Consider the following 19,152-nt stretch of genomic DNA (forward strand, 5'->3'; position numbering starts at 1 on the left):
TCACTCAAGGTATGCTTAGAACGGCTCAAGGATGCGCAGATACAAAAATAGCATGTGTATCTATATTTATATTCTTTCCGTCGGATTCCCAGTCAGGTCAGGTTGGGTCACCTGCCCAGCCCATAGACAGCCAATATGGGTTAGATTTATAAGGGTCAGCCCTAGCCGATCCATTTACTTAAATAGGCCACATTTCTAGCTCGAGCCAGATCTGTTATCCGTTTAGCTTAGCTCGAGCAGGCCTCAAAAGGAGGTTGGGCTACTTGACATATGGGCCAACCCAGCCGCACCATTCACGGAAGCGGATTGCATGGTATGGTGTGTTGACATCACCAAGTTCTGTGAGGCCTACCATGATGTATGTGTTATATCCATACTGTCCAGTCACTTGGCAAGATCATTTTAGGTCATATGCTCAGATCCAAAGCTCAAATGGATTACACTATATAAAGCAGTGGGGACAAAGATCCCCACCGTTGAAACCTTCCTAGGGCCACTATGATATTTATTTGTCATCCAACCTAACAAACCTGGATGAATGGAAAACAAAAATATCATATTGATCCAAAACTTCTGTGGCTATCAACAAGTTTTCAATGGTAGACGTTCAATCCACACTGTTTTCTGTGGTGTGGTCTGCTTGAGATTAGGATCTACCTCATTTTTGGGTACATGCCCAAAAATGATCTCTTAAAATGAATAGTAAGTGGGGATATAACACATACATCATGGTTGGGTCCACAAAACTTGGTGATGTCAACATACACCACGGAGGTCAGTTGTGTGTGGCACACCACGCAATCCGTTACCACCCATCACCGCCCGAATTTTCTACGAATTCATGCCCACACGCCATAGCAAACAATGGGTCACAAGTTAAACAACTAAATGACCTTTATACTCGCTTCGAAGACACGCTACCAAACATTCTTTATATTTAGGTATTTCACAAAACCTTACACACGTGGGTCATACGTGCTACAACACGAGTGAAACACCCCCCAGTTGTCTTTTCATCACACAAGCTTACATACACATGTGGGTCACACGTCCAACACGTGTGAAATACCCAAAAGACCCTAAATCACACATCTGTTTGGCACAATATATTAGAAATTAAGACAAGGACATTTAATAACTTCGTTAAATAACCTCACATCTAGTGGGCTACAAACCCCATCAGCCAAAATGGCACAATACACTAGTCATTCCTTACCACACTTCAAAACAACAAAACGATAGAGAACCAAAAGCTACTACCCACGTAATGGAAAATCTGTCTCACCCACTTAGGTTGAGATTGACCATAATCTAAGAGCCATGGCCCATGGGCCTCTTCACCTGACTTTCCTACAATCCAGCCTCACCTCCTGACCACCTGTTAGGCTACTCATCTTGATCATAGACTTCACAAAGGCATCTTTGAAAGCTTCATGGGACCTGGCAAACCTGTACACCAGCTCCTTGGTGTGATCGGTGGTCATGAGAGCCTGGTCTGAAGAGAAGAGACTCTTTCCTTGGATGAGCAGCTTGTAGTAGGTGTTGTCGAAAGTGGCTGCCGACGTGTCCATGTTGGACCCTGCATTCTTTGCCTGGTTATGGGCAGGGCACGCATTCTGAAGGCTTGCTGCGAACGACGGGTTCAGTGAAGGGTCGACGTCATGGGTCGAGTCGAAGTTGTGGATCCGGCTCGTGAAGGATGAGCAATGAGAGAACCCAAGTGTGTGTCCACCTGCATTTGGGTTGAAAGGGCAATGTGGTGCAATTAGTACCAAGATCATGGAGTAAGGAGGGCGATCAGGCTTCTTTAGACCCATCCCATGAGCTAAAATCTCTGGTGGGTTCGGGCCTAGATTTTGTTTTGGTTTGGAAAGCCCAATTCCAAATTTGATTTTGTCAGCTAAGGCCCAGTCCATTTATAACGTGATTAAACCCAGACAAAGGGCATTCAGGTTCAGCTCACATCTAGTCCAAAGCAATCTGGGCACAGGCCTTATTGAGGCTTGTCGATGTCCACTACTCCATCAGCTAAATGGACCAAAGTGCAGTACAGCCTCGCTAGCTAAGGATCCAGGTTAGATTGGTGAACAGGCCAGTCTGAGTTGATTTTTCAGGCTGTCTACCAAAATATTTCATTTTGTGAGGTCCAGCTCTGGCCCACTGACATTGTATAATCACGCCCACAAAATCCAATAAATCTGGCTGGGTCATGCTGTTCTAAATTCGGGCCCAATCTGATACTAAATCAGACACCCCAGTTCAGATGGTGGATCTCTAACGAATATATAGCCCAGAAAAAAACTTGGGCCCAACCTAGGTTGGGCAGGCCATCCAGGCTAACTTGCATCCTTACTATGTATAATTTGAATAGATCCACCAACTGGCCAGGCTTGGGCTGTGCTGATGTCTGTCCAATCTTCGACGTCAAAGTAAAACTTAAGCCTGAGCCCTGCTCGGGTTCATAACCCTGGTTGGGCCATGCCATCAATGACAACTTACATCCTTACTATGTATCATTTGAATAGAGCCATCTACTGGCCAGGCTTGGGCTGTTCTGAGGTCTGTCCAATCTTGGACCTTGAAGCAAAACTTAAGCCTGAGTCCTATTTGGGCTTGTCACGGGCCATAACAAACAGTCCTGAGCCTGTCCTGTGATGATTATACATGGCCTGAGCCTGAGGCAGGCCACCTACCTTTGTACAAGATCTAGGCTAATCATTTGCCGTGCCCCATCATGCATGATATATGGCTAAAATGCCCTTGAAATCCTAAATGGGCCGGAGTTGGGCAGGGCTGCTGGGCTGTTAAGTGCAGCCCAAGACCAGCCTGCTGATCAAATGGGCTTAATTTTAGACCTGGGCCTTGGATATAGTTTCAGCCTAAGTCTGGCTGAAGTAGGCCAAGCTAAAGCCCAATGGGCCTGACCCGCCTATTTACACACTAGTATTTCAAGGTACGGGGTATGAGCATTGAGGGTGTTAGTTATTACCTTTGTGTGCGTGTGTGTGTTAGTTATTACCTGATAGGGCTACTAAGTCTGCTCCAGATAAGCCTCTTTGAGAGAAGCTTTGAATCAGTTGAGAGAAGTTGAAGGTGGGAGCTGGCATTTGTCTTGTTTCACTTGCTTTTGAAATTCTACCATCTTTCCTTCCTTTTGGTACATCCCAACAAGGGCCTCCTGTCTATCATTTTCAACACAATTCAATAGAAGGGTTACAAACACGTCCGACCAGCATGAATTATGAGGGACATTTGAATAATTTTTTCCTTTTAATTCTTTATTTGGTAATATTACCAAAACTACATCTTTTTTACTTTAATGCCCAAAATAAACCTGGTATTGAAAATATTTTCAAAACCAACTTGGTAGGTTATGGAAATAAATGTTAAACTTCCTAAAGTTTTATCTGGGCATCAAAGTATAAGATGAGTAGCTTTTGGTAATTATCTTTTTATTTATTATTATTTATTATTTATTATTTTATTTTAAGACCTACCAGTGCCACTGCATCCCTTGCAGCTATAGCTAATATATCTGCACATGAGACCACTCCTGGGCACATAGCTTCCACTTCCTTCTTGGCCTCGTCAATGACGAAAAATGAATGCAGAGAGATGTTAGGTGGCCCATCTTTCTCCGCAGTATTCGACCCGACTGAGTTTAGCAGCACGGATGCATCACAACCCTTCAAAATAGAAAATGACGGTAAATTGATGCCATTAATCTTCTAGTAAGATTGTTTTTTTTTTTTTTTTTTTTTTTTTAAAATTTTTTTGGTCTTTAAACACGAAATTGCAGCTTTAGTGAGGGTCAATTTTTTCTTCAAAATTTGGGCTATGAAGAGAAGGCTGTTTTACAAGGTTGAAGTTAAGAAATCCAATGCACAAGGAAAATTGCAGAGTTGAAATTTGGAATTGCATGTGCAAGTAGGGCTGTACACGAACCGGGTTAGCCCGGTTAACTCGCTCAACTCGGCCCGAAAAAGCTCGACTTGGCTCGACCTGGAACTGAGTTCGGTCCGGGACGGGCCATTTTCTTCAGCTCGAAATTGAGTTTGGGCCACTGACTGGATAGCCTAGATAGTTTGACATATTTCAATTTATCCAAATACAAAAAAGAATTATAATGTCCTGACTAATTAGATTTTTCGTGGAGTCTATAGTTCAACTATCTAAACCGTTGATTGAGGACCTTGTAATGGGATGCGGATTACCTGCTAAAGTCCTTCCTATAAACTTGCTATAAGTTCTGAAACTGGCCCAAACTCGCCCGATTGCTAATCGGGCCGAGTTCGGGCTGGACATGTTGGCCTCGTGACCGGGCCGGGCCGAGTTCGGGCTGGGTTTGGCTGGTGACCAGGCCAGGCCGGGTTGAGCCCAGTTCGACTTGGTTCAGCCCGATGTACACCCCTATGTGCAAGTATGATGTAGAGTAGGTCACGGACACTTACATGGCTAAGATAGACTAGAAAAGGGCTGATTGGAGAGGGAAGTGATCATGATTGTCAAAACCTCAAAACTGTATCTTGCAAACCAGAATGAGTTTTTTGACATATCATATATGATTTTGGGTAGGAGAAGCTACTTTACCCAACCAACCCCATTATGCCGAGTTGCCCACGTTGGATTTGCGAATTCCATCCTATCAACGGTTGAAAGTCCTTTTTATTTTTGTTTTTATTATAAATAATAAGTTTTAATTCAATCATAATTAACTTTTGATCCTTTGAGTTTTAAGAGTCGTGCCCAACATAAAAAGGGCTTAGAAAAATTAGGAGAATAACTTGGTTAGGCCAAACTGGATACTTATTATTTTTTTTGCCAAAAACCATGAAGTCTTGTAGGAATCATGACCTTCTATAAATAGTAAGTTTACCATTTATAGTAAATCACGTTTTTAGGGAGTTTGAGTTGGAGTTTGATTCTAAAACTTTGTCCTAGGTTTGAGTTTACTATTTAAAGGATTGTAATTTCACTTTTTTTTTTTAAAATAATAAAAATTATTATCTTTGAATTATTAGAAATTATTTTTGTTTTCATCCCTCGTGAATTCGAGGAATCTCGATGAAGAGTCCATAGAAGCTCCATGGATTCAGAGTAGTTATCCCTAAGGAAGACGGTGATTGACCTGATCATGTCCTTCCCTGCGTCAAAGTAGTCCCTTGAATCACTTCAATTTCACAAAAACTAGGCTTCTTATATTTGCGTAAACAACCTTGTAAGTATTTGCAAAAACATAAGAGCTGATCAAGCTGTACTATCGTAGACCACAAATGGGTGTCTGTCATGTGTTATCCTACAAGCGTGGTTTTAGAGAAATCACATATTTCATTTTTGAAAAGTGCTTTTAAATGCCAGTTGCCCCTCTCTCACTGCCATTCTCCCTGATTATGGTTCAACGATCTCTACCAAAGCAACAAATACTGAAGTTGTGTGCATTTTAGTAGGCACCACTTAGAGGATTAAAAAAGGACTCAAAACAAATAAACGGAAACAATTGGTAAGGGTTAGGTTCGCAAAAACTTTACTATATGGAATTATTGGCAAGAATTTTATGGTATGATAAGTCCACATTGATATTGTTCTTTTGGCTAAATTTCTGACCCATGGGTGAACATGCCAAAGCACCTTTCGTACATGCTACAATAATAGCAATGACACACCTCACTATCATGTCAAGAATAACTGAAATTTTCACGAGAAAGTAAAGTATAAAAAAAGAATAAGAAAAAAGAAGTGGCTTAAGCTGAAGTGACAGAAAGAAAGGCAACGTCAGAGTGAGCTGAGTCATTGAGGAAAAGAGAGTTCTCCGTTTCTTTCTCTCATTTAAAACCGTCCACGTGACTTTCATTGTGCACTAATTAGATAGGCTCCAAAGAGTTTCAACACCCGGTCTAAGGGTTGAGTATGGTGAAATCCCACTACGGCTTGAGTGTGTTGGTGTGTGTGCATGTTTAAACTAAAAAAGAAAAAGAAAAAAGGCGCCACTATATAGATGACCTGGCCGAAGAATTAGGTGGTCAAGTCATCCGGTGGGCCGTAACGTATTGGAAGTGGAGTCTTGGGTGAACTTTTTATTTTTGGACCATTAATCCCATTTTTTCTTGCACATGTGCTGCCCAACTGATGAGTTGGTTGATTGGCCTGACATTTCGGCCAGGTAATCCTCATCTTGGGGCCGACTTGATACATTGCTTGAATATTCCACATATATGCAAGATGTGTGTGTTTATCAGAGAGAGAGAGAGAGAGAGAGAGAGAGAGAGAGAGAGAGAACCCTGATGAAACAGTCATGAAAATGCATACGGAGCAACGCTGCTGGAACCTTCTTGTCAGAATTGATGGCCTTCTTAACAACATTGGTGATGGTTGACTCGGCCTGAGGGCATGTCTGGTCATAGTAGTTTAAGCTGAGTGCATCACCTAAGGAAGAAATGGAGAAGATGAGCCAGCAACACAGTAGTGCAACAAATGCTGCCATTGTATTTGTATTGTTTTTTGTATTTGTTTCTCTCAGATCTCTCTATTTATGTTTGAAAATGAGGGAGGAAAGGGTATTTATATTGTGTGTGAGAGAGAGAGAGAGTTTCTTGTGTTTGAAAATAAGGAGGGAAAAGGGTATTTATAATAAGAGTTGATTGAGAGAGACGAAATGGTGGTTAGGTTAGAGCGTTTGGTGAGGAAGAACGTTGATAATGGAGTAGTGTAGTTGAAGCATCTGCCTTTATTAGGTGACAAACTAGGTCAATTATGCTTTTTCATGGGGTGACGAACCACACAAGATTCATTCTGCATGCGACGGGACCATTTTCCGCTGCTTTCATCCTTTCTTAAATGGTGGTGACTCGTCAATTGCACAGTTGTCTTATCTGAATATCAATCCGGACTGTCCTAATCGCAGCCGCATTGTCAATCTAGACCGTCAAACTATTCAATCCGTGTATGGTTAAACTTGTCCCATCAGTACTGTTTGGGGTATGGTCGATGCTCAGTGGGGCCTGGATGAGTCACAACCACTTGATAAAAAGGTGAAAACCATGTAGAGTTTTCTTAAGCCTTTTACATGATATATTGTATTCGTAGGAAAGAAACTGAGATATTACTTTATACAGTACGAATCCTGATCCTCTTCTTGCCACGGACTAGAAACTCTTGTTTGTAGGAATTTGATTGTGCCACATCATCACACTTAATTTATGCAGCAATGCTGGCAATGTTAATGATGATGTGGACCAATCATGCGGAAAGCATGAGTTTTCTGGTGGTGGCAATAAGAGGATCCGAATTCATACGGTACGCGATTCTGAAAAATTTTAAACAGAACAGATATTGTGTGCAAACTTCGTAGCAGACAAACTAAAACCCAATTTGTATAATCAACATGTGCATATCCTGCTCATCTTTGGAGACCATTCAATCAATTAGTTACTTCTCGGGTTACCATAGCATTAATATCGTTATTGGAATAGCCAATTAGGAAATTAGCATGCACACGTATCATTGCCCAAGACATATATAGCACATCTAACATATGCAAGGATATGCAAGGATATTTCGAGTATGTTGAGGGAATAATAACGAATATTGTTTGGATAATACATGTCAATATGGCCGTTCAATGAAAGAAAAACTTGAACGAGAGAAAAGTAGTGCTGAAGCGGTTATCAGGATAGGTGTAAAAAAAGAGTCTGAAAGGCTAAAGTGATGCTGAGGCAGTTACTGTAACCGATTGAACATGTGAAGAAGCATCTAGATGGCTATCTTAGAGAAGTTTATAATGAAATTGTGCATGGTGAGCCCACATGCTGTGCGTAGAAACTTGGTGGGGCTAAGGAATGATGGCTATATCTTAGAGGGGGATGTGATTAGGACTAATAAATTTTTTTGCCTTTTCAACATAATTATCTACTTAAACTAATATATAAATTAAACTAAGTACGACAATCAAATATAAGACTTCCAAGCCATTAGATAGTTTAATCACGCAGATTACAAATGATATGGTAATGAAACAACTAGTTTATAAATATGATAGTGTACATGAATGTAGGTAGGATGTGCTACATATCATCTCATAGCATCCATCTAATTATGCAAACATATAATTAAGCATTTATCGTATAAGCATTATTAAATAAGTACTCAAAAGACAATCCCAAATACAAACATGTATAGTTGTTCGATTTCCATACTATACGCCCGATGGATGCACTCAACCCATGAGTGTATCGGATTTTACTATTGAAGATTTTAAATCAGGTTCACCTCTAACTTTTATAATCCTACAAAAAGGACCTTCTCGTAAGAGACATTACATGGTTTTCTATAGGCCTGACATGAACCTCGATACTACACAAGGACTTACTGAAGTACACTCCCATCAGAGGCTCCCATAAGAGACTTGAGTTGGTTTTCTATGGGTTAACTAACAACTTTAGTACTAGTCCAATGACTTACATTTACACCCGTTGGAGGTTCCTATAGAAATTAACATGTACACACCCATGTCTGATTAATTTGGCCCTACACAAGAGCTTAGGCTTTACAAAAGAACCTATCAAATTTGGGTCACAAACTCTTACCCTCAATTCTACATAATAAAAGAGAGTATGAACTCACTCAATAACACTTACCTATAGAATTGAGCCTCATTGATAGGCCATCTTGGGTTGCTTGATCGATGCTCTCTTATGCTTTGATCAGCTTCCTTTTTGCTCTCTCTATCATGATACCGATGTGTTACCAATGCTTCAGCTCTAAGATCAAACACCTTTTATGCAATGCTCTGATACGGTGACTAAGGTGACGAGAGGTTGGGTAGAATTTCCTACAACTGATAAAAAGTTGTAATGCCTTGGAGATTCACCTAGAAGGGTCTTATAGAGGATTGAGAGAAGGATATACCTATAGAGGTTAGATCTAAACTCTAGAAAATGGTGGATATTGAGTTTATTTTCTACATTGAGGTTGAAATCTTGATTAGTTAGTAAATCTCAAGAAGATGAATCAAATCTTATATAATATGAAGTTTAAGATGTGGGATATGAATGAAGATTCACCCAAGCTTCAATTGGACCCTAAAAAATGCTTGAAGATTGGATCTACTTTATAAAGAAATCGAGTTCCATCGGTCATTAAACGAGCAGAAACGGCTAATCTTCGGTCATATTAAATTCAGGTTTGGTCAGAACAAATTAGATAAGAAAGCCAATGGACAAACTTGGGCACTTTTGGTTACACCGAAGGTGGTCTTCGGTTGGACCAATAGTCATCTTTGGTGAGACCAAAGGTGGCACTCGGTCACAACTGAATTACCCGAAATTCTGCCCCAACACGTTGTCCTATGTACGTGCTATATTGTAAAGCACACCTTTGTTTGTCAAATTTCGCTTGGATAAAACAACTTATGTAGTGGTCCGTCTAATGTGGATCAAGATGGAAAGTTCAAGTTGTCATGCCCTAAACTCGGAAAACGGGCTCACAAAATTCCTGATCGTCGAATCTGGCGTCGACAGCCTCCGTAGTGCCCCATTCTCGGATCTCGGTACTCACATGCCCGATTTCGATCTTGGGATCCTACAAAGAGAATTTTCAGTATGATTTTTTTTTTTGTAATGGAGCATAACCCAAATCACAAAGGCAACATCATCATCACATATCCACTAATATAATCATTTGAGTACAATGCTGGAAGGGAAATACATAAATCGAAAATCAAAGCTCCAGAAGACCGCTGCATGCTCCAAGCTCAATGCTGTCGCAACCTAACGCCACATGCACGCATCTATCGTGCGTAAGCTTATAAAAAGCTTAGAGGGCGGTGAGAGTATGTGTAAGGCAAGTGCCAAGTGTATAATATCAGAGTAATGCGAAAATATGTGGTAAGTCCATGAATGCTAAAGCCTATAAATCATACATCATTGGAATAAGCGAAAATGCTGACAAGATCATGAATCATACGATATCAGCTGTACTAAAGCTATGTGATGCAAGGCATGAATGCTATCGGCCATATCAACGCCATGCGATGCGAGGCCTATATAGCCAAATGTCATATGCGAGATGTAAAGCAAGCATGCCAGTACTCATCAAGTACATATATCAGTACAGTTTCTCTCTGGGATATCACCGGGGTCTAATACACTTCACACTGACTGCCTCCACCCTAGTTGCACAACCAAGCAAGTGGAAGAGACCACACTATCCGCCTGACCAGTAGTCTGCCGATACCTACCCAGCTCGTCGATAGCGGACTCATTTGCGAGCTGGTTAAACTCAGCTTAGCTCATAGCCCCCTCACTCGGACAGATAAGGCCACACCCCCTTCCAACCGACCACAACACAGTGGGAGACGCAGCCTACTGGTATTCAGCACTCGGGCGCTCGTGTATCCACTCGGTTTAGACGTTAGAGCATCTCCTAGTACCAAAAAGGTTCTGGGATTTTCACCCAAGGACATCCTAAGTGCCCACAATGCTAGAGCCAATATTTTTGGTATCCGATACGACCATCCACGATGTGCCTATGGAGGCCACAACCTTGATGTCACTAGGGCGTGCAGTGATCATGACACACAATGTAAAATGCATGAGTCACACCGTCAGTCATGCAGCAATCCTGCATGTACCACGCGCTCATGTGGGGCACTCCGTTTCATAAGGAGTCCCGTAAATGTCTCAGCCCAACAGCTTATGCTATGATCAAACATTCCTCATATCAAGCATACATATGATGCGTATGGGCATGAATCATGGAGTTATACTAAGCATGTTATAAAGTGATGAATTATCAACAAGTATGGGCCTATCAATGGGCCCCAGGGAGAGTTATAATGCAGACATTTAACTAACATTATTTTTACAATGTGAATGTCAAACCAACATTGCTTCCAAGGCATGACCCACCATAAAATATCATTACACAAACCATAGAGGAATTATACATTGCAATGGACCTTAGGTACATCACATTGGGCCTTAAATACATCAAATGGGCCATATCACATGGGCCTTATATTCATCAAGTGGGCCATATCAATGGGCCGCACCAATGGGCCTTATGTACATTGCAATGGGCCATAACCCATGGGCCTTAGAATACATCATAATGGGCCCTCATACGGCAAGTGGGCCACATCACATGGGCCATATATATATCAAATGGGCCACACCAATTGGGCCCTATGCATATCAAATGGGCCATACCCAAAGATGAGTGGTGATAATGATTTTCCACCATTAAATTTCCTAAGGTCCACCATGACATTTATTTCCCATCCAATTTGATCATAAGGTCGCACAGATCTGAATTAAGGGAAAAAACCAATATCCTATTTGGCCCAAACTTAGTAGCCCAAGGGTCTTAATGGTGGACGTTTAAACCCACTACTTTCTATAATGTGGTCCATCTAATCTTAGATCTGTCTTATTTTTAGTCTCAAGCTTGTAAGACAAGCTGGCCAAATGGTTGGATGGTTTGGATGCAACACATGCATCATGGTGGGTCCCACCGTCCAGGTGTGGACGGTGTAGATAAAACACATAAATCATGGTGGTTGCTACCGTCCACTGTTGTGGACAATGTGACTAAAACACATACATCATATTGGGTTCCACCATCCACAGGATAGAACACATACATCTTGGGGTCCCACGTGGGGCCCACCATAATGTTATATGTCGTCCAACCTGTTGATAAGGTCACGCTGACCTAGATGGAAGGAAAAATAAATTTCATATTGACCTAAAACTTCTGTGAAGACCCAAATGGGTTTCAATGATAGCCATTCAATCACCATTGTTTCCTATGATGTAGGCCACCTGAGCCACGTATACAGCTGAAAGTTGGAGGGCGGTCCACTGCCCTAAGGGCCCACAAAATGGACGGCGTGGATATTAAAAACACATCACAGTGGGGCCCATGGGCCCACAGCTGGGACCGTGGGTCCCTGCCTATCCAATGTTAGACGTCAACGCAGCAGGCGCAGCAACGCCTGCTGCCTTATTTATTATTATTATTATTATTTTTTAAAATGCGTGTTTTCACAGTTTTTTGTGTGTGGGGCCAGCATCGGAAGAATCCACCCCACCCATTGGTCCCAATAGCTCAAGACAAGCCAAACAAGCCCAATATTCAATATATTTTGGGGTATAGAAATGACATGGGGTATTTCAACGGTAAAAACACTGTTTGCTATGCTATGGCCCACAAGAAAATTGGATTAACTTCATTTTTCGGCTCAATGCCTCAAATAATCTGAAGAATAGGATGAACGACATGCATTAAATTCATGCATCAAGGTGTGGCCTACACAAGTGGCCCACCCCAAATGCTTTACACCAAGCTAATATTTGTGTTTTCCATTCAATGTCCAGCGTCCAGGGACACTGGACGGTTGTGCATTTCAAGTGGACTGCCCACGTGGGCCACCAAATGATGGGTGGTGTGGATACAACACTCATAAAGTGGGCCCCATCTATATATGACGTGGATAAAATACATGCCTTATGGTGGGGTCCATCCGGGTGGGCCACACGGCCACATCATCACATACAACAAAAAAAATGAAAGAGAGGGAGAGAGAGAGAGACACGCGTGTGATGGAGGGACCCCGACACTATGGGCGCCCTCCTTTGCAATCAATCATACATCAAGTGGGTCCCAATACATGTGGGCCCACTAATTCAAAATCGATGGTGGAGATTACTTCTCCACCAAAATGGAAGGTCTAGATGACCTCTTTAGATTTAGAAAAGTAAACATCATGATGGGGTCCATGGAGAAGGGCTCCATCATGGAATGGTAATGAAAATCAAGGTGGGACATCGGCCACATCAAGGGTCCAAAGTGAGATCCATACCATCAATCGGTAGGCCTCACTTGGCCCATCATAAAAATATGAAAATCTAGCCTATAGAAGCACCCACCGTTCGATCTTCTTGGTCCATTGGAAAGCCGATCTCCTTGTGTCTCACTTTGATGGTGGAAGATAAGAAATGAATGGCTAGGATGAGAGATCTTGGGATGGAAAGTGGACCACACACATCTCACTTTCTCTCCTTAGAATGCATGGACGTCCACCACTCTCTTTGGTCTTTGTTGCTGGAAAAATGTGAAGAGAAATGAGAGAGAGAGAGAGAGAGAGAGTGATGGGTGATGGATGTGAGGTGAGTGATGGATGTGAGGTAAGTGATGGGTGAGGTGAGCGGTTGGTTGACTTGACTTGGTGGTTGCTTGACTTGTGGAGAAAGGAAGTATGGGTGCTCTTGTACTTGACATGAGGTGATTGATTGATTGATTAAGTGATTGATTGATGGGACATGTTGTAGAGATTCTCTTGGGATTGCAAATGGGCGGCGTTTCTTCGAAATAAACACCGACCCACATTTTTCGGCTTGGGTATCGGATAGATGTGCGAGTCACGGCGTTGGAACCGCGGCGACGGTATGGTCGCAATGGTACAAGTTTCAGATTAAGATGACTCAAATCTACAGGATATGACTTGGGGTCGCGTGCAAACATCGATTAAAGGTCGCGGATTGCCGAACTTTGACGGGAAGGATCGCAGGAGTCGACGGAACAGTACGGGCTAGGACACGGGCCTTACATAAGTCCTCACTTCAAGTCAAGCAAGTTCAACATCTACCAAAGTACAAGACTCTACCGAAGTTCAAGTTGAGAAATGGATCAAGAAGTTCAAGCTTCATGTTCTTCTAAAAGATCAAGCTCTACAAGTTATAGTGAAGAATCAAGTAGAAGAACAAGTTCCGTGAAGTTCAAACTTCAATTTTCAATCTTTTCAGGTATAACAGACCCTAGAAAGACCTTAGGCTTAGGGTCTTTCAAGAGACAAACTTATATGGGTTTTTATACTTTTGTTAGGCTAAAGTTCGACTAGTCTAAGCTGTGGCTCGACCAGCTTAAGAAATCTTTGACCAATCCAAGTTTGAATTCAGAAAAATAGATTTTTCTGTTGCTTCCTCGACTAGTCGAGCAGACTGCTCGACCAATCGAAGAGGGGCCTTTGACCAGTCAAGGGTTGCCCTACTCGAAGTTTAGCAACTAAATTTTGACACCCTCGACCAGTCGAACAGGGCCCTCGACTAGTCGAAGACCCGTTTTATCCGATCGCACTCAAAATTTGAAAATTTGTTGATCCTCAGACAAGTCGAAGAAAACCTTAGACGAGTCGAAGCAACAACCTTTCAGCCTATAAATAAAGGCCTTCTCTAAATCTAAAATTATCAATCCAAGCTAGTAAAAGCTTTCGTCAAGAGAGAGAGAAGTCTCCATCATTATCAAGCTATTGCATGATATTTTTAATATTTCTTTAATACCTTTTTTGTTTTAATTCCTTGATCTCCTATTTATGAATCTTATTATTTAAAGCGTGTAAATACTCTTCTTTGAGATCTTGAGGAATTCAAACAAGTAGCCTTTGGTTTGAATCAATTTAAAATCAATCTAAAACCTAAAACCCTTGTTTATATGACTGGATATTGAATAATCTACTTCAAAAGAAGCGGTTCTACAGGCTACATCAAGAGATGTATCTTCAAGGTGAAGATAAGTATATTCTATCTTTTGTATTTTGGTTTCATTGAGATAGCCAGAAAATCTCATTTGTTGGTTTACCTGAGATAGCAAAAAAATCTTAGTGATGGGTTTTTCATTTGTGATAACCCTTTAAAATCACAACTATAAGGTTTTAAGGTGAGCATGTGAAAACCTTATTTCTAGTGAAAGCCAATATCATGTGAATAGTGATTATTGGGAGTACAGTAGGTGTGGCTGTTTGAGAACAATTGTTGTACACACCGAACCATTATAACTCTTGGTGTTGTGATAAATGTTTACTTTTTGCATTTGTGGAGAATGGTTGTAATTTTATTTATATAAAAGTGGTGAATGTTTGTAATAGATAGTTTTATTTTCTCTTACCTAGTTTGAGATCTTGATCCTTACGATCGTTTGTGAAATAAGGTTGTCCTACCTAAACTTTGTTTTGGGTGAAGGTTGTCTTATGAACTAGTTTGAATCAATTTTTCAATACTAGTGTGATTGAGTTTCTGATTTACTTATTATTTCAATACTTTAAGTTTTATTTAGCATAGTCCTATTCACCCTTGAAACGACCCACCCAAGGACACAATATTGTCCACTTTGCTTAGAGGGCTCACGGCTTTATTCTCAGGGTTGCCCCCAAAACGCGTTGTATCCTTAAGGTGCGAACCCCACATATAACCACTACAACTTCCTACTACTCTTCCGATATAAGACAAGTTCAACCTCCACTGCGTACACAGTAGCCTACCAGCACAGTAGCCTGCCAACCACTGGTAGCTCGTCCAGGCCCTCATGCCCCGCTTACATCAACGTCTGCCCATGTGTGCCCGCCGACATGTGCAACAGTGATGGGGCATTATAATATCCCCCACCGAGGGCAGAACCGTCCTCGGCTCTGATACCATATGAAACAACCCACCCAAGGACACAATATTGTCCTCTTTGCCCAGGGGGCACACGACTTTGTTCTCAGGGTTGCCCTCAAAACGCGTTGTATCCTTAAGGTGCGAACCCTACATATAACCACCACAACTTCCTACAACTCTTCCGATGTGGGACAAGTTCAACTCCCACTGTGTACATAGTAGCCTACCAGCACAGTAGCCTGCCAACCACTGGTAGCTCGCCTAGGCCCTCAGGCCCTGCCCACATCAGCATCCACCCACGTGTACCCACCCACATGTGCAAAGTGATGGGGCGTTACAACCCCCCCTTTAAGACTGTTAAGCTCGCCCTTTTCATCCTATTTTATCCATTTTTAGTTGGACTGAAGGTGGGTTCCGTGGGACCGAAGGTTGTTAAAATTATGTAATTTTTTTAGCAATAAGTGACCTATAAAGCCAATCTAACGATGGTCAATTTAGCCTCTTATGGCTTAATAGATGATCAATAAAATGTTTACCTATTAGGTTTAAGATCATTTAGAGGTTTAGGTTATTTTGGGTCAAGGGTTAGAGTCACCAAGGCACTACATTTACGTGTTCTTTACTTCTTGATGTTCCACATTTACTTGTGTCTTCAGTCTTCAGTTTGCAAGGACTCAACTAACTACATGACACAAGGACTCATATGATTGACAAATAAGGTGCATAATTTAATGCACTAACAACCTCCCCCTTTATCAATTATGTGATAAAAACCTTTTATAGACCATGTCATGGTCCATACCAATGACATACCAAAACAACACAAAATATTACACGTACAAGATTATAATGATATATAAATTTAAATATAGGACTCGAGACATGTAACACTAGCAATGCTCCCCATAATTGATCATCTTATCTCATCAATTCCTGCAAACAACAAACCAATCCTGCAAAACAGAATTAAAGTTATTTTGGTGGGACTTGATCTTTCTCCTCTTTTTTTTTATCAGTATTTGACAAAGAGTTAGTTTTAATCAATATACTAATAAAAACATAGCATGGAATAACTCTATAAGTCATTGATTTACCAATTATAAGACACATGCATACTGTTGAGTATCAAATATCACATCTTTTATCCTATTTACATCTTGGTTTTAAGAACATGTTAATGCTTAAAGGTATATTTTATATATGTTTGTGTTGCAAGGTGAATCTAGGAGCTTATATTGAAAAGAATGTTAAAAGCATGAATTTAATGCTCAAGAATCACCAAGGCGAAAGAAGGATCTTGGGAGACCAAGAATGAAGAATTCACATGCCAAAGATTCAAGGAAACCAAGTATAAAAGATGAAGAAAGGACTTGAAAGAATGCAGAATCTGTAGTAGAAAAATAGATAGGTTTGGTCCGACCAAATTCACACAAAATAGTCCAGCGACCAATGATGAAATTTAAAAATTAATTCGGTTAAACTTAAGGGTAATTCGACCTAACCGAACCCTAGTTTGGTCCGACGGAAGGGAGGATTCTACGCGAGCGAAAGTGCACAAAAACCTCCAATGAATAATGATGAATTTTGGAGTTAATTCAGTTCGATCGACAACTTAAGTTCGGTCCGACAGAACCCAACTCGGTTTGACCGAAATCGGGCAACTGCTGAAATAGAATCCTTTCCAAGTAACTTGAGGTGGTTTGCGAAAATTTCAAGTCGGTGCGTAAGATGAGGATTCGTAAGTATAAATAGGAGACCCTAGGACGTTTCTAGGTATCTTCTAGGGTTTAAGGAGTGAAGCAAAAGGGTGGAGAGCCGTTGCCAAGAGTCTTTCTTCTTCTTCCTTAGTTGTTTTTATGCTTTGTTTAAGAGTTCTTACTTTAATAATGTTTATGGTTGGCTAAACCTCTTAGCTAGGGCTAAGAGGAGAAGCTTATAGCGTGATTGGGATGTTACTTTTCTTTGATTCAGGTTTATATTGAACCTCATTGATTTCTAATTGATTTTAAGGAATATTTTCAGTTTTTTATGGTTTGTTGTGACTCAACTTACAATAGACGCTGCGATAACTTTGAATATCTTCTTTTCCTATTTGAGATTATGGGATTGGTAAATCTTGTTGTTTGTCATCATCTCCTGGGCATGCTTAGGTGATAGAATCCTTTCCAATCTTCACAATTCTCCTCCATTGAGGATGAATCAATGAGAAGTTCAGAGATTTGATCATCTCTTCCTCCAACTGGATAAGATAGGACTTTGATTCTAGTTGTATCTCTTGAATCAAGTAAAGTAGCATCTTAACAACTACAAGTGGATCCATGACACCCTAGTTCCCACCTTTAAATTCACAAGTTTCAATCAACACAATCACTCCTTTATATTCCAAATTCAGATTTAGATCTTCTTCTAGTTCTAGTTCTAGTTCTTTTTAGAAATGTATAAGATTAGTTCTTATGGATTCGACTTCAGACTCACCGAGTTATTACTACATTGTGAACCTACACTTGAGGTTATGAACAAGTTTTTAGTACAATTGCCGAGGACTACGGTTGCGTTTTTCTAAATTTAATTAGTTTTAGAATTAGGTTAAGATTAGGATTAACTTTTTGTTTTATTCTTAGGTAAGGAATTTTTCTGCTTTGTTTTTAGAAATTAACTTTGTTCTCTGTTTTATAGGATCCTAACCTAGCATCTCCTATCTGGTAGCTTCTTTCTAACTCTCTCTTACTTCTTATTTGCTTTAATTTTTAATTCTTAAATTATTGGTTAGATTATGTACTTGAAAGCTGAGAGTGTTTCATGCCCAAGTGGGTTCGTGATAACACTCTACGTCTCTTGAGTGAAGGAGGATTAGTCAAAGGGTTGCCTATCCATCACAGGACTAGACACCACTCGAGATCCTCAGAGCCAATAGAAGTAATGGTTGCTAATCAACCTCAACTTCCAGTGGCGAAAGCTCAGGATGAGAATGAGGTGCATCATGTACCCCCGCCTCATGCTTTACGAGACTATTTACAATCGGCAGGGGTGAGCACACCTTCCTATATGATTTTTCCAGAAAATACAGGAAATATAGATATTAAGCTAGGAGTGATCCAACTCCTTCCAAAGTTCCATGGACTTGAATATGAAAGTCTATATCTGCAGTTGAAAGAGTTTGACGAGATAATAACCACTTTATATTTTCCTAATGTGTCCAAGGACATGATCAGGCTTATGAAAGTCCATATCTGCAGTTGAAAGAGTTTGATGAGATAATAACCACTTTATATTTTCCTAATGTGTCCAAGGACATGATCAGGCTTATGAAAGTTCATATCTGCAGTGAAAGAGTTTGACGAGATAATAACCACTTTATATTTTCCTAATGTGTCCAAGGACATGATCAGGCTGAAACTCTTTACTTTCTCCTCAAAAGAAAAAGCTAAGATGTGGTTGCATTCACTACATCCACGATCTATTGGCACATAGAATGACATGAAAAGGGAGTTCATAAAGAAATTCTTTGCATATCATAAGATTAATACCATCAAAAAGTCGATCATCAACTTCGCCTAAAAGGAACATGAAACATTCTTCTAATGTTGGGAGTGGTTCAAGGATCATGTCAGTTCATACCCACAACACGGTTTTGAAACATGGCACATAACAAATTTCTTCCATAAAGGATTGACATCTTCCATGCGCCAATTCATCGAGACAATGTACAATGGGGAATTCA

General features: G+C 40.7%; 1 protein-coding gene across 1 annotated transcript; it reads right to left on the reverse strand.

Annotated features, from left to right (window-relative positions):
* Positions 1-1,026: 1,026 nt before the first annotated feature.
* On the reverse strand, positions 1,027-6,601 carry LOC131237172 (peroxidase 64-like). Its single transcript, XM_058234843.1, has 4 exons — positions 6,278-6,601; positions 3,498-3,686; positions 3,020-3,182; positions 1,027-1,732 (listed from the first exon to the last, which is right to left on the reverse strand). Exons 1-4 carry the CDS (start codon positions 6,479-6,481, stop codon positions 1,338-1,340), a joined length of 951 nt encoding a protein of 316 aa, XP_058090826.1. The 5' UTR covers positions 6,482-6,601; the 3' UTR covers positions 1,027-1,337.
* Positions 6,602-19,152: the final 12,551 nt, after the last annotated feature.

Source organism: Magnolia sinica, chromosome 2 (assembly GCF_029962835.1).
Source record: "Magnolia sinica isolate HGM2019 chromosome 2, MsV1, whole genome shotgun sequence".
Taxonomy (NCBI): Eukaryota; Viridiplantae; Streptophyta; class Magnoliopsida; order Magnoliales; family Magnoliaceae; genus Magnolia; species Magnolia sinica.